The sequence below is a fragment of the Actinia tenebrosa genome, unplaced genomic scaffold (genome assembly GCF_029948245.1).
Source record: "Actinia tenebrosa isolate PJP-AT-01 unplaced genomic scaffold, QUT_ActTen_1.0 PGA_scaffold1__47_contigs__length_23844297, whole genome shotgun sequence".
Lineage (NCBI taxonomy): Eukaryota > Metazoa > Cnidaria > Anthozoa > Actiniaria > Actiniidae > Actinia > Actinia tenebrosa.
The window spans coordinates 5,518,089-5,532,844 of record NW_028292578.1 but is presented as its reverse complement, the minus strand read 5'-3'; the positions used below and the strand labels follow the sequence as shown (position 1 = coordinate 5,532,844).

At 37.1% G+C, this 14,756-nt stretch overlaps 2 protein-coding genes across 4 annotated transcripts in view; both read left to right on the top strand.

The window, feature by feature from the left end:
• Nucleotides 1-671: 671 nt before the first annotated feature.
• LOC116301659 (complex I assembly factor ACAD9, mitochondrial) overlaps nucleotides 672-14,756 on the top strand; it is a 19,894-nt gene continuing 5,809 nt past the window's right edge. Inside the window, exons 1-13 of the mRNA XM_089032882.1 lie at nucleotides 672-928; nucleotides 1,300-1,396; nucleotides 1,989-2,090; nucleotides 2,236-2,342; nucleotides 2,935-3,035; nucleotides 3,224-3,302; nucleotides 3,787-3,812; nucleotides 10,736-10,781; nucleotides 11,207-11,309; nucleotides 11,910-11,983; nucleotides 12,065-12,140; nucleotides 14,053-14,123; nucleotides 14,314-14,430. Of these exons, the coding sequence (XP_088889008.1) occupies nucleotides 785-928; nucleotides 1,300-1,396; nucleotides 1,989-2,090; nucleotides 2,236-2,342; nucleotides 2,935-3,035; nucleotides 3,224-3,302; nucleotides 3,787-3,812; nucleotides 10,736-10,781; nucleotides 11,207-11,309; nucleotides 11,910-11,983; nucleotides 12,065-12,140; nucleotides 14,053-14,123; nucleotides 14,314-14,430 (1,143 nt within the window). The 5' untranslated portion in view covers nucleotides 672-784. The remainder of the gene's footprint in view (nucleotides 929-1,299; nucleotides 1,397-1,988; nucleotides 2,091-2,235; nucleotides 2,343-2,934; nucleotides 3,036-3,223; nucleotides 3,303-3,786; nucleotides 3,813-10,735; nucleotides 10,782-11,206; nucleotides 11,310-11,909; nucleotides 11,984-12,064; nucleotides 12,141-14,052; nucleotides 14,124-14,313; nucleotides 14,431-14,756) is intronic.
• Nucleotides 3,831-6,924, top strand: LOC116308162 (uncharacterized). 3 transcript variants are annotated; one of them, XM_089032878.1, is made up of 7 exons: nucleotides 3,832-4,542; nucleotides 4,624-4,741; nucleotides 5,145-5,222; nucleotides 5,292-5,361; nucleotides 5,437-5,490; nucleotides 5,741-5,928; nucleotides 6,095-6,924. In XM_089032878.1, exons 1-7 carry the CDS (start codon nucleotides 4,054-4,056, stop codon nucleotides 6,808-6,810), a joined length of 1,713 nt encoding a protein of 570 aa, XP_088889004.1. In that variant the 5' UTR covers nucleotides 3,832-4,053; the 3' UTR covers nucleotides 6,811-6,924. The 3 variants fall into 3 exon arrangements, with proteins under 3 accessions (XP_088889005.1, XP_088889003.1, XP_088889004.1); XM_089032879.1 differs by lacking the exon at nucleotides 5,437-5,490 and having other exon boundaries at nucleotides 3,831-4,542; XM_089032877.1 differs by having other exon boundaries at nucleotides 3,831-4,542; nucleotides 5,292-5,490.

Here is a 14,756-nt window from a genome sequence, read left to right as displayed (position 1 = left end):
AGAAAGGAGGAAAAAGAAAAGAAAAAAAAGGCCAACTGTTCTGAAATAGTGACGTCACTGCAAGAAGCCAGCAAAGATTAATGACCATCGGAACCATCAAAATAAAAATAAAAATAAAAATACAAAATGCAAAACTCATTCATTCTTGTGTTATTGCTATCAAGCGCTGATTATAAATGCTTTTTTTTTCATTTAGTGGTCTGGGAATCAATAATAAGGAGTTTTGCAAATGTTCTCGATTCTGATTGGCTACATTTTTCTTTAGTTCGGCTGGTCAATAATGCTGGACTTGTTTAAGCACCCCACGTACTGAATATGGGAGCAAGTGCTTTCGGAACACACAGCACGCGCTCGCAATTTTTTTTTTGTCATTCGTATCCAAAATAACGGTTAAATGTGTATTTTACCTGTGCTTCTCTTAACACTTCTCCTGTGTTCTGCCCACAGCACAAGCGCGTTTTCTATTTCTTGAATCATATGCGGGTCGAGAACGGTGTTACTGGACGGAGTACGGATAAAAAGTTGTTTTATTTGTTAATTATTATTTCATTCTCAACCTTAGTGACATCTATACAAAAGACTTATCAAAACCAAATAAAACGTAGTCAATAAAACGAGACTCATTGTTTATATTAGGTTTACAAGGTAAAGTATTTATGGGTTACCTGTGTACTTGATGGTCACTAGTAGACTAAGTAGTACTAGTTCTGTCCCGCGTCTCTAAATTTGAACATATTTCAAATAATAACAAAAAAAATCCCCTTTATAGCCACAGAACCTCACAATGACAGCTTCTATCACCCTATCAAGACATTTTCTTCGTGTTAGGGGTGTTTTTAGACCGTCTATTGCTCGATGTCGTCTTCACACTTCAAGATTACTTTCAGCTGGTTTTGCTAAGGAATTGTTTCTTGGACGATTTAACAAGGTATTTGTTTCTAGTTAAATCCTCCTTTCTTTCCTCTTTCTTTTAACGGGAATTAGGATTTATTATTAACTAATCTAATAGCTAAACCACATCATATACACGGTCATATATATCATATACGCGGTCCACATATTCTCATCTTCACATCATATACACTATGTTTACTAGCACTGACTTGCTTTGAAGATCATACTTGCTGGTTTTGAATAAGAATTTTTGATTCTTTGAATTTGAAATTCTTCTAGTGAAAATATTTTTTAAATATAATTAATGTCTGATAACTAAAATTAGATCAAATAAAAATATAAATATAGTTTTTTCATCCTGTTTTTCGTTTCCCATAATCTATTCTTTTATTTTTCCATTTGCAGGAGAAAGTGTTCCCATATCCTGAGGCATTGGATCAAGAGCAGCGTAACATGCTCAACATGTTGGTTGAACCTGTCACAAAGTATTTTGAGGAAAAAGGTGAGTCTGGTCATTATAGAACCTTAAAAGACTTTCAAATATCTTATCTACCGTGAAAAATCAAATGCATGGGGTCAGATCAGGGCACAGCTAACTCACAGATTGAATAGTCCCCTTCACGGTTCCCTGTGCCATCTTGAAAGGTAGCTGTGCCTTTGCATCGAAGCGAGACAAACAGTGAGCTTGAAATGATAGAGACATGTGAATAATTGTCCAAGGTGTTAAAAAAAGGTCTCTATCATTGCAAGCTCACTGTTTGACTCGCTTTGATGCAAAGGCATGGCTACCTTTCAAGACGGCACAGGGAACTGTGAAGGGGACTATTGGATTTTAACTTGGGCTAGAGGTTAAAAATATACCAGAAACTAAATAAAGAAACATAGTATCACCAATAATTATGGATATCAGTTATATCATTATTTTAGACAATTATCAAGGTAAGGATGTCACAAGTTTTTAGTCTAATATATTCATTTGTTTGGTTGCATGGTTTAAGAACCTTAGATCAAACAAGTGCTTAATTGTTTCAGGGTATCAAAATGAATAAGATCTGAAAAATCTGATCCTCGCATTCATTGTTTATCTACTGCAGTTGATTCTGTAAAAATTGATCAAGAAGCGAAGATCCCAGAAGATGTCATGAGTGGCTTGAAGGAGTTGGGTTTATTTGGTCTTCAGATTCCAGAGGAGTATGGTAGGTTTTTTAGTTTATTTACTAGCATTTTTCACTTCATGGGCTTCCTGTCTTATCCACAGGTATCCCAAGCCATTTTCATGAGGTATCATTTTCGTGAAAGAATTGAAGATAGCAATTGGTCTAAGTATTGCTTGTATTCCAGGTGGACTTGGCCTACTGAACACAAGTTATGCACGTGTTGCTGAAGCATTTGCAGTTGATGCAAGTATTGCTGTAACATTAATGGCTCATCAGTCTATTGGACTCAAGGTAAACTAGATATTACAGGCTATCCATTTATAAGTCTTTTCTCTAGATTCTTTGATAAGTTGACTCGAGGTAAACTAGATATTACAGGCTATCCATTTATAAGTCTTTTCTCTAGATTCTTTGATAAGTTGACTCAAGGTAAACTAGATATTACAGGCTATCCATTTATAAGTCTTTTCTCTAGATTCGTTGATAAAAGGATTACTTTTTCATGATTGATGATGGTGGTGAAAATAATGATAAAGATAGTGGTGGTGATGATGGTGGTAGTGTTGATGATAATGGATGATCATAATGATGATAGATGACATAGATGATAATGATGATATTGGTATTAATGAAAGTGATGATAGTGATGATGATGATGATGATGATGCTTCATTAAATATTACCATGGTGATGATGATGATGATTGTTGACATCATTGACACTGGTCAGTGATGATGATGATAGTTGACATCAATGAGATGGTTGATCAGACACCAGAGATGATGATGTTGATAATAAATGGTTGACATCAATTACACAAGTGATGATCATGATAATGATAATGGAAATTTGATGATGATTGTGAATAATGTTATATTCTAAGGGTATCCTGATATGTGGTAATGAAGCACAGAAGAAGAAATATCTGCCCAAGCTTGCTTCAGGAGAGCATATTGCTGCCTTTTGTCTTACTGAACCAACAAGGTATTTGACTTTGTCCAACAGTCTTTATCTGTTAATTTAATTCTTTCCAACCTACCTTTGTTCATCCCTCTCCCATTTATACATCTCCCTTCCTACCTTATGATCCACTCATTTTTCCAAGTCTGCCTTTGAGTATTTTGTTCATTTGTTCATTCATTCATTTTTGCTTCAATTGTATGTTGTTCCAGTGGTAGTGATGCTGCATCGATACAGAGTAGAGCGAAACTCAGCCCTGATGGCAAACATTTTATTTTGAATGGATCGAAGGTTTGGATTCTGTGATTATTTGGTATATACAATTAACTTTTGCCAACATCACTCACTATTTGCAGACAGAACCAAAATAACCAGCCAAAAATACTGACAGAGAAATGATTGTAGTTAATTAACCCTTGCTACTGTGGATGTGTGCAATACACCAAGTGATGGTCCCAAGGATGTCTACGGTAATGAGAATTCACTGTAGCTGCAATATGGATGGCAGAGGAAAGAAATAAGAAAGATTTGTCAGATTGCAAAGTGTTAAGTTTGAGAAAATAGATATCCATGCCTCAATAAGGGGAGAACTTGCTGTGTAGTTCCAGAAAATGTCCACACCCGTACCTCTGAGAGGTGACTGGAGTGTCGAAGCAGCTGGAATAAGGATAAGAATAACTTTATTTATACATTAGACATTTGATGGGCAAAAATGTACATGAATGTAGTTGATTTTCTGTTTATAAATTCTTAAGAATCTTTTGTCAATTTGTAGATATGGATTTCAAATGGTGGCTGGGCAGATGTGACACCCGTCCCGTACGTTGTGAGTCAGTGCTTACTGAAAGTTGTAAAGTCCTTGTAACCAGATGTTACTGACCTTTGTAAAAAGCGATAAAGCTAGCGCCCAACCTCTTCTGGGTTTGCCAAATGGAACGCCTGATCTTTATCGCATTATATATGTCTTTTATTTTTTAATTAGTGTTTTATTTTTGCCTCTAAAGCACTTAGATATTTTATTCTTTAAAACGTTTTGTGAGTGATGTTCTTCAGTCGTGGCTGTAATAGAGGAAAATCGAAGTTAATTGTCCGAGATTATCAAAAGTTTGTTGACGAGGACGGCCAAACAAAAGTGAAACGAGTGAAGAGCACCGTGAGAATACTAGAAGGTGTTGTGAATAGTCGACAAGATGATGATGGGGCAAGTTCATCTTCAGCTGACGATATACTAGACTTGCCAGACGCTAGTGATCGCTTCAATGTTGAAGTTGACCCTGGTCCATCCCACTACGAAAAAAGTAGTGCTAGTGCTGTCAAGCACTGGCAGGAAATTAGAGCAAACTTAATTAAAGTTTCTCTAAAACGAGAAGGTTTACTGCAGCTTGATAAAGAATGCAGCAAGTGCAAAGCACAAACAGCTCAACTGAGATGTCTTGATTGTGGTGGTTCGTCAGGTTTTTTTCTGTGTGAATCCTGTTGTATATGCCTTCACAGTACAGAGAATATTCTACATTGCCCTGAGATATGGAAGGTAAATTTCAGACTATTGCATCTTGTATAACAAATTGCATACTCAATCTCTTACTGTAAAATACTGCATGTTTGTTCTAAGGATGGAAAGTGGGAGCAATACATTTTTACAAAGACGTTTGCTACATCCTGCTTTGATCCTGATTGTGCTGAAATGGGCCACCAAATCAATTTGTCCTTAACTTTGATTGATGACAAAGGTAATGTACATCAAATGAAGCAGCATACTCTATTTATAACATTAAAATATATATTGCACCTATATATATATTGGTCACCTGTCAATCTTAGCCAGTATTTTTAAAGGGGGACTTGAACGAAAATCGCTCAAACTTCAATTGAGCTGAACTTCTTCAGAATAATCTTTAGTGGTTAAATAAACACGTTATCAAGTTTTATCGCTATATTCAGGTCGAAAGTATTATATTTTTACGGTTCTTTTTTGAAGTCTGTGACGTCATATACTCAACATCACGCATCGCTCAATACATTTCTTTGTATTTTATGATCAAAATATCAGTTTCAAAGAAAAGAAAGACCTCTCGGCCTAATAGAAATAAAATAAATCAAGGATTTCTTTACAATTTAATATTGTATTGATAGGTATTGTTTCCTCGGAGGTAATACAGCAGTGGCTGGAGGAAGAAAAGAGTATTCTAATTAACAAGAATGCTCCCAAAGGTAACAAACCCCACATGCAGGATATATATTTTTTTCTATTTACTTACTGCATTAAAAATCTATTTCCAGTTACTTTTCCAGAAGGACATGAATGGATAATGGAGTACTTCCAGCTGTTACGCAAATTTTATGCATTGAGGTGTGAATTATTGTTTGGTATCACAAAGGGATGTATGTCATTCGATTTAAGATTGCTTCATTTTTTGCTTTTTAGGGAAAATGTTATCCTTCAGCAGGTTGATGAATCCTGTGAGAGACATATGGGAAAGTGGGTATAATAACTGTAATAACAATACACTGTGCCCCAATAGACCTCTTTATCTTTGCATGCAAATTGCCCATTTCAGACCACATGTCATTATCATTTCCCTTGAGATTTCTTCATCTCTTAAAGTATTTACACATGAAAGAATGAATTCCCAGGCTTAAGGAGTGGCATTACATGGTCTGAAATGAGGGAACAAACAACGAAGCTAAAGAGGTCTATTACATTGTATTTGATATTTTAATCATTACAGGCTAGTAAACCAACTGCTTGCTATTGAAAAGGCCCATAAAATCCCAATGAGATGGAAGCCAACTGATCAAGAGTTCCAGAATACACTTGTTGCCAGTGAAGCAGCCTCTGCGAGGTCTACACTTAATCTGCTACTTATGAGTGGCCGCAGAAGATGGTTTCTTTTAAGCCTAGTGAAGAAATATGCAGGTCACCTGTTTTGTTTCATTATTGTTTTATGTCTACATCCTCATAAATTTAGTATTTACTACTTCTCTTACTGCTACTACTGCTGCTGCTGCCACACCTACCCGCGATTAACATTATTGTTAATATTTATATTAATATTAGTGTGAACTGTTGTTTTTATTTATAGATGGCCAAGCCCAAGCGTACCGCATCACCAAGGCAGTCACAAAGGAAAGCAAGATCCTGAAGAACCTGCTTAAAAAGTTCAATGCATCTGTTCAAATCTTGAAGGAGCATGGGCGTTTTATGAGCACTCTCTCTTGGGATGAAGTGACTAATGTAGCCAGTTCCTCCCTATACACCAGTACTCCCAAAAGTTGTGACCAGGAAATAGTGCCAGATGCCATTAAGAGAGAAATCATCGATGCATACAATCTTTGCCAAAGGGCAGGTGAAGAACTCTGCACGCTGAACCAGGAGATGTCCAGGATTATTCATTTCTTTTACGAAGAATGCAAAGACTTGGAACAAAGAAATGAAGTCACTCTAAGAAGGAGGCCGGACATTCCCATTACTCTTTGGGCAGGTCAAAGAAGTGTTCTTTTGCGTAAATTGCACTTCTGTCAGAGACATCTATTATTTTCAGTAGAATCATTTAAAGCCCTCATAGCAATCCCTACAAACATCGATGATTATCTTAAAAATAGCATATGCATCAACATTCCTTATGATCATTTGATGAACGAGATGGATGAGTGTGGACCAACTGAAGATGTTAAAGTATTGAACCCTTTAGAGTATATTATTGATGAAGAGAAGGGTGATTACTTGTTCAGAGATGACAATGATAGTGGCTTTGCATCTGCTTACGAATCCTCAATCCCACCCGATATCACTCACTAGAAACAAGCATTAGATTATTAGCTTTTATAGGATAAATTTATCATCCTCATCGTCATCGTTGTCATTATCATCATCATAATCATCATCAAAAATTAATATATTTTTACAGTTCAGTGTCTATTTTGTCTTTATTTATATGACAAACTTAAGAAACAGTTAAAATTAAAAAAACCTCTAAAATTGATTTCCTAGCAGCCCGAAGGGAGTTCTTGGCCTGGGATCTGATGGGGGTGTCCCGCCGGAACCCCTAAAACCTGACCCCATTTAAGACAAAAAATTCTCGAAAACCCATACCCTGTTTAAGACACAAATCATATGGTAAAACATGAAACTATCCACAACATAAAAAATTGAAATGTTTTACAATACTAGTAGTTGCTGGCTTACAAACATGGTTTACAATTGCAGTAACTACTGGGCTATAACATCAAATGTTTTACAATACTAGTAGTTGCTGGCTTACAAACATGGTTTACAATTGCAGTAACTACTGGGCTATAACATCAAATGTTTTACAATACTAGTAGTTGCTGGCTTACAAACATGGTTTACAATTGCAGTAACTACTGGGCTATAACATCAAATGTTTTACAATACTAGAAGTTGCTGGCTTACAAACATGATTACGAACTCATTAGTTCAGTACTGAATTACAACTTTTCACGGCCCAGTGAGTCTTAGTGAAGATTACTGATTTAAAACCCTACATGATAGAGTGCAAGCAATATATCCGTGAAATTTACTAAATAGTACAATAGAAAATAATAAAACAATAGAAGTTGTATAAAATTGTACAATTTAAACTAAACTGGTTTCACAGAAATAGTACTCTTTGCACTCTATATAGTTCGTACGTAAGTCGTTATAGAGTGTGCGCTTTATAATCTAAATATACAAGGCATATTGTGATCGACGATTTTCCTTATTTTTTAAAAAAAACTTATTATTTAATTTGTCAAAAATATAGCCTCTGCATACAAACAAACAAAAAACAAAAAATACAACAATTGTTTTTAATTTTGTTTGTTGATATGCAATTTAAAAAAGAAGTATAAAGGAGGACAAGTGAACAGCACTATACTGATGATGGGTTGTAAAACTTTTATCTTCTCCTACGCGTTTTGTCTAACTCTGAAGACTTCCTCAGGGATCGAGTTTTACAATAAAGTTGAGACTGTATTTAAAGACTAATTATCTACTACTTAGTATAGGGACTACACCCGGGGGGGGATACTCCCATATATTTGCTATACGGGGACTTGCCGCCAGTCAGGGTAGGGTTTTTGCTCCACCGGTCTTAGACAGGGTATAGAATTTACGAGAATTTGTCTTAAATAGGGGTTGATTTTTTGACATAAGTCGTATTCCAGGTGCTATTTTTCTTTGGGAGACCACAAGAGATATTGTTGCGACATTTTGTAAATTGTAGCATTAATTTTTTGTAAATTATTATCTATATTTGTCTTAAAAAGGGTACGTAATTTCTCTCGTAACAATTTACGCATACAGGGAAGAACATAGCAGCTAGAACATAGGCTTTGGATAGTAAGAGTATTTTGGGGCGCAGTTATAGCCTGAGTGAAGTAATTACTAGGCATTAATCCGAGAAATAGAAATTGCTTGTTAAGGTATCAGGATACGTTGAAGACCGCTTTGCGCGGAAGCCGAATTTCGCGCTGTCTTTTCAATAGAGTCGTTTTCGTATGAGTGGGAGACAGCTACGATACTTTTTGTCCTTGTTGCAGCCGTATCGTAACCGTATCGTAATTCTCGATTCTGATTTGTTGTTAATTTTTACTTCCTCTCTGTGATTGGATGATGTGCCGCTAAATAATTCTTCGTGGGTAGCGCGGTATCGTAAGTATGACCTCTGATTGGATGAACTAGGCCGACTTGCCGTATCTTATTTTAACCGTATCGTAAGTTCGATTCCTGATTGGATGAATACGGATGAATACGGTACTTTTTCCGTATCGCGCAATCATTGTTGCCGTAAGGTCGATTCTGGATTGGGATGAACACGTCAAATCCGTATCGTAGCCGTAGTCGTACCGTAAACCGTGATCGTAAGTTTCCCACTCATACGAAAACGACTCTATCATTCTATAAAAGTATACACTTTCTGAAAGCTATTGACTTGCCCACTAGTGGTCAAAAATCGTGTATTAGTTTATATTCCTATCACAATCTGGAAACCTAATTCTAGTATAATGAATAGCCATAGGATAAGGTAATACGATTAACAAAATACGCGAGTTGCAGAACAAATGTTGCTCGTTTTACCACCCCAAACGCAGAGTTTTCTTGGTTACACAGAATAGTAAAGAGAGCTTCTACTTCGTGCAACAAAATGACGCAACAAAAATCGGGGTGATAAGGTTCTATGTTGTGCGACAAGGTGCACGATTTTGTTGTTCGTATTTTGTCACACCTTTTACACTTATATCTGACTGAAAATCATTCCGGTTTCGTCTTGGGGATGTCCAATGCTTTGCTTTTTTAACAAAATATTAAAAAATTGAAATTTTTATGATGATGTATATAAAACGAATTTACAACCTAAACCGTAACGTTGTAGTTTCCACTCTGAATTTGTACTTATATAAATGAAGTTACAAAATGCCCTTACAAGAAGATTTTTAAAAATCAGACTTAAACATCTAGTATGCACTGGTTTTCCGGGTTTTGCACGGAACCGAAGGCTGAGCCTTTCTTGTCGAGGTTCTTTGTCTAGATTGTCCCCGACGTTTCCTCTCGTTGCCGATCCATTGCTATGATAGAAAAAAAGAAAAGAAAAAAAATCGTAAAATGCCATTATTTCTCATAGGCTGAGCATATAATGAAATCATTAAAAAATTTTTTTTGCCCACCTTGACTTTTGTTGGGCTTAAAAGCGTATCTTTCGCTGCCTTTTCAATTTTCTTTTTTTGGGAGGTAGAAGTCATTCCATCTTCCCAGTATTTATTCAAAATTTCTTGTTTCTCTTTATTGAGAGCTTTAGGCATCTATCGATGTATCAATAAGATACGAATACATCTCGTAATCCAAATAAGGAGTAGTAAGCCAGTAGTTACTGGAGTATATTACGTGTCTTGTACTGTGTTGTAAGCCAGTAGTTACTGGGGTATATTACGTGTCTTGTACTGTGTTGTAAGCCAGTAGTTACTCGAGTCTATTACGTGTCTTGTACTGTGTTGTAAGCCAGTAGTTACTCGAGTCTATTACGTGTCCTGTACTGTGTTGTAAGCCAGTAGTTACTCGAGTCTATTACGTGTCCTGTACTGTGTTGTAAGCCAGTAGTTACTCGAGTCTATTACGTGTCTTGTACTGTGTTGTAAGCCAGTAGTTACTGCAGTCTATTACGTGTCTTGTACTGTGTTGTAAGCCAGTAGTTACTGGAGTATATTACGTGTCTTGTACTGTGTTGTAAGCCAGTAGTTACTGGAGTATATTACGTGTCTTGTACTGTGTTGTAAGCCAGTAGTTACTGGAGTATATTACGTGTCTTGTACTGTGTTGTAAGCCAGTAGTTACTGGAGTATATTACGTGTCTTGTACTGTGTTGTAAGCCAGTAGTTACTGGAGTGTATTACGTGTCTTGTACTGTGTTGTAAGCCAGTAGTTACTGGAGTATATTACGTGTCGATCGTGTGCTCTCGTACGAATGTGGAAGTACCTTACCTTGATGATATATAACTGCGATCAAAATCTGTCAGAAACACGAACTATATGGGATGATTTTAGCAATACAGGCTGTGTAAAAAGGTAAGGAATACAGTATTTGCAGGGGTCAACAGGCGTTCCATTCGGCAAACCCAGAAGAGGTTGGGCGCTAGCTTTATCGCTTTTACAAAGGTCAGTAACATCTGGTTACAAGGACTTTACAACTTTCAGTAAGCACTGACTCACAACGTACGGGACGGGTGGATGTGATGACTGTATTTGCAAGAACAGAAGTGACGGATAAAAATGTATGTCGTCTGGGTTTTATCAACTATTAATAATTTGAAGGAAGGTGGAGTTCCCAGGGGGAGGGAGTGGGTGAATAGGGTGACTGGCCTCTTCCCTCCTAGTCCAGATGCTAATGGGGGTGAGGGAAGGGAAGTAGTCCAGGTGCTGTACCCCCTTCTTTGCCACTTTTGTTTTTGAGCTTCCTGTGTCACAGATCACAGGAAGCCCAAAAATAAAAGCTGAGCAGAAAAGGAGAGGGTACAGTGCCTGGACTACTTCCCTTCCCTCCCCATCCACCCCAAAAAAATTCTTGGCTCTTCTTCTCAGAGGAAAAGAGGTAACTGAACTATAAACAGGCTGAATAGATATTGATAAATGGAGCAAGTAAAAATATAAAAAAATTGTTTGAGGTGACAATTTTCAAATGTCATTTTCTGTAACCCAGGGAGAAAAACAAGACAAAATAACAGCCTTCATCGTAGAGAGAGATTTTGGTTTGGTGACAAGTGGTAAACCAGAAGATAAACTAGGAATAAGAGGCTCCAACAGTGAGTAATGATGGTGATGATGATGCTGCTGCTGCTGATGATAATGAAGATAAGGATATTTATGGTGGTAATGAATATCGTGATGATAATGATGATAATGCTGATGATGTTGGTGATAATAACAATAAGGATGCTTATGGTGATGATGATAATGATATCAATGGTGGTAATGATTATCATGATGATTATGATGATTATGCTGATGAGCTGATGATAGTGGTGATGATGATGATAATGATGCTTATGGTGATGATAAATGATGATGATAGATGTGTTGATCATCACAGTGAATGAGCGATCTAAGCGAACGCTGTAAAGAAAGACTTGAAAAAATGATTTCAAGCTTCAATGGGAATCGAACCCATGACCTCCGTGATGCCGGTGTGATGCTTTACCAACTGAGCTATGAAGCCAATCCTGTTGGCGAGCGGTCATTTTTATTGGGTTCATCAAGCCACTATATGTAATAAGTGTGAATATTGAATGGGTATGATGATGACTACTGATGATGTTGATGATTATGATTCATGATGATGATGCTGATGCTGCTTATGGTAATGGTGATGATTCATGATGATAATGATACAATATCTCTTTCAGCATGTGAAGTATTCTTTGAAAACACTCCTATTCCTCTAGAAAATGTTCTTGGTGAAGTGGGCGGAGGATTCAAGGTAAGAGATGTCTTATTTGCTCTTGTTAATAGGTATCGTGTGCGTATAATCTCTTAAATGCTGATTCTTGTCGATTTTAAGGTTGCTATGAATATACTGAACAGTGGCCGATTTGGATTGGCTGCTGGAGCAGCAGGGGGTCTGAGGAAGCTTATTGGTAGGTACTGTTACTGTTACTTAAACCATTATGATTACTGTCATCTACATCCTAATTACCATGATGATGATAATAGTTATTATCCGTATCATCATGATGTTAGATTCACCATCAACATCACCACCAGGGATAGCAGCATCGTTAGCATCATCATCATCATCACTACCAAAATAATAATCATCACCATACATTATCACCAGCAGTGCAGTAGCATCCTCGTCATTGAGTCATCATTATTGAGTTGTCATCATTGAGAGGTCATCAGTATCATCGATTCATTATCATCACCAATATCATTGTGTCTGCATCATCAAGTCATCATCACCACCATCATCATTGAGCCATCACCATCAACATGTCAACAGCATCATCAAGTCATCATCACCACCACCATCATTGAGTCATCATCATCAACATGTCATCAGCATCATCAAGTCATCATCACCACCACCATCATTGAGTCATCACCATCAACATGTCATCAGCATCATCAAGTCATCATCACCACCACCATCATTGAGTCATCATCATCAACATGTCATCAGCATCATCAAGTCATCATCACCACCATCATCATTGAGTCATCACCATCAACATGTCAACAGCATCATCAAGTCATCATCACCACCATCATCATTGAGTCATCACCATCAACATGTCAACAGCATCATCAAGTCATCATCACCACCATCATCATTGAGTCATCACCATCAACATGTCATCAGCATCATCAAGTCATCATCACCACCATCATCATTGAGTCATCATCATCAACATGTCATCAGCATCATCAAGTCATCATCATCACCATCATCATTGAGTCATCATCATCAACATGTCATCAGCATCATCAAGTCATCATCATCACCATCATCATTTAGTCATCATCATCAAGATGTCATCAGCATCATCAAGTCATCATCACCACCATCATCATTGAGTCATCATCATCAAGATGTCATCAGCATCATCAAGTCATCATCATCACCATCATCATTTAGTCATCATCATCAACATGTCATCAGCATCATCAAGTCATCATCACCACCATCATCATTGAGCCATCACCATCAACATGTCATCAGCATCATCAAGTCATCATCACCACCATCATCATTGAGTCATCATCATCAACATGTCATCAGCATCATCAAGTCATCATCATCACCATCATCATTTAGTCATCATCATCAACTTGTCATCAGCATCATCAAGTCATCATCACCACCATCATCATTGAGTCATCATCATCAAGATGTCATCAGCATCATCAAGTCATCATCACCACCATCATCATTTAGTCATCATCATCAAGATGTCATCAGCATCATCAAGTCATCATCACCACCATCATCATTTAGCCATCACCATCAAGATGTCATCAGCCATCATCAAGTCATCATCACCACCATCATCATTGAGTCATCATCAAGATGTCATCAGCATCAACAAGTCATCATCACTACCATCATCATTGAGTCATCATCATCAACATGTCATCAGCATCATCAAGTCATCATCACCACCATCATCATTGAGTCATCACCATCAAGATGTCATCAGCATCATCAAGTCATCATCACCACCACCATCATTGAGTCATCACCATCAACATGTCATCAGCATCATCAAGTCATCATCACCACCATCATCATTGAGTCATCACCATCAACATGTCAACAGCATCATCAAGTCATCATCACCACCATCATCATTGAGTCATCAGCATCAACATGTCAACAGCATCATCAAGTCATCATCACCACCATCATCATTGAGTCATCATCATCAACATGTCATCAGCATCATCAAGTCATCATTGAGTCATCAATATATTAAATACTTTCTGCTAATGGACCAAAATTCTTTCATCAAGTTTATAATACTCATGCCTAAAACACATTGTATTTAGGAATGGCTGCAGAACATGCTACATCAAGAACACAGTTCGGGAGAAATCTCAGTGAATTTGGACAAATACAGGTAAACAATACAGCCATATAATTATAGATATCGGCATGTAGCAACATTTCAGCTAAAAGAGACCTGATATTTGGGAGGGAGAAGAGAAGGGGGGGGGGGGGGGGGGGATGAAAGAATGATCATTCAATGACAGATTTAGGAGTAGAGTTGTTACAACACATTTATTGATGTTGATTACTTGGTGTTTCAGGAAAAGTTTGCACGTATGACTTTAATGGAATACACAATAGAGTCTATGTCATACATGACGAGTGCCATGATGGATCTTGATGATGAAGATGCTTCTGTTGAGGCTGCTATGTGTAAGGTATGGGTGTTTAAAAGATTATTAACCAATCATAGAGCAGAAACAATTAACTGCTTAATATGCACCTGTATATGTAGTATGTCAAAGACAAAATTATCTAAAAACATACCAAAATCATAGTCCAGGAAAAATCCCAGATAATTTTTAATTTGCTTCCACATAAGAAGGCCTCAATCAGAAAATAAAACAAAAAAAAAAAAACAACAACAAAAAAACGAAAAAACAAAAAACAAAAAAACAAAAAAAAACCCAAGCAGAATCAGAATTGGAACCACAGGGAGCCCAGTTTAGAAAAAAGTGATAAGGTGAAAAAGTGGAGTTTTGCC

Excerpts from the sequence above, each read along its gene's own strand:
- LOC116308162 (XM_089032877.1), top strand. The coding sequence starts at position 4,054 with ATGTTCTTCAGTCGTGGCTGTAATAGAGGAAAATCGAAGTTAATTGTC. Across the intron at positions 5,223-5,291 it reads TAACAAGAATGCTCCCAAAG|TTACTTTTCCAGAAGGACAT; the intron begins GTAACAAACCCC and ends ATCTATTTCCAG. Across the intron at positions 5,929-6,094 it reads CCTAGTGAAGAAATATGCAG|ATGGCCAAGCCCAAGCGTAC; the intron begins GTCACCTGTTTT and ends TTTTATTTATAG.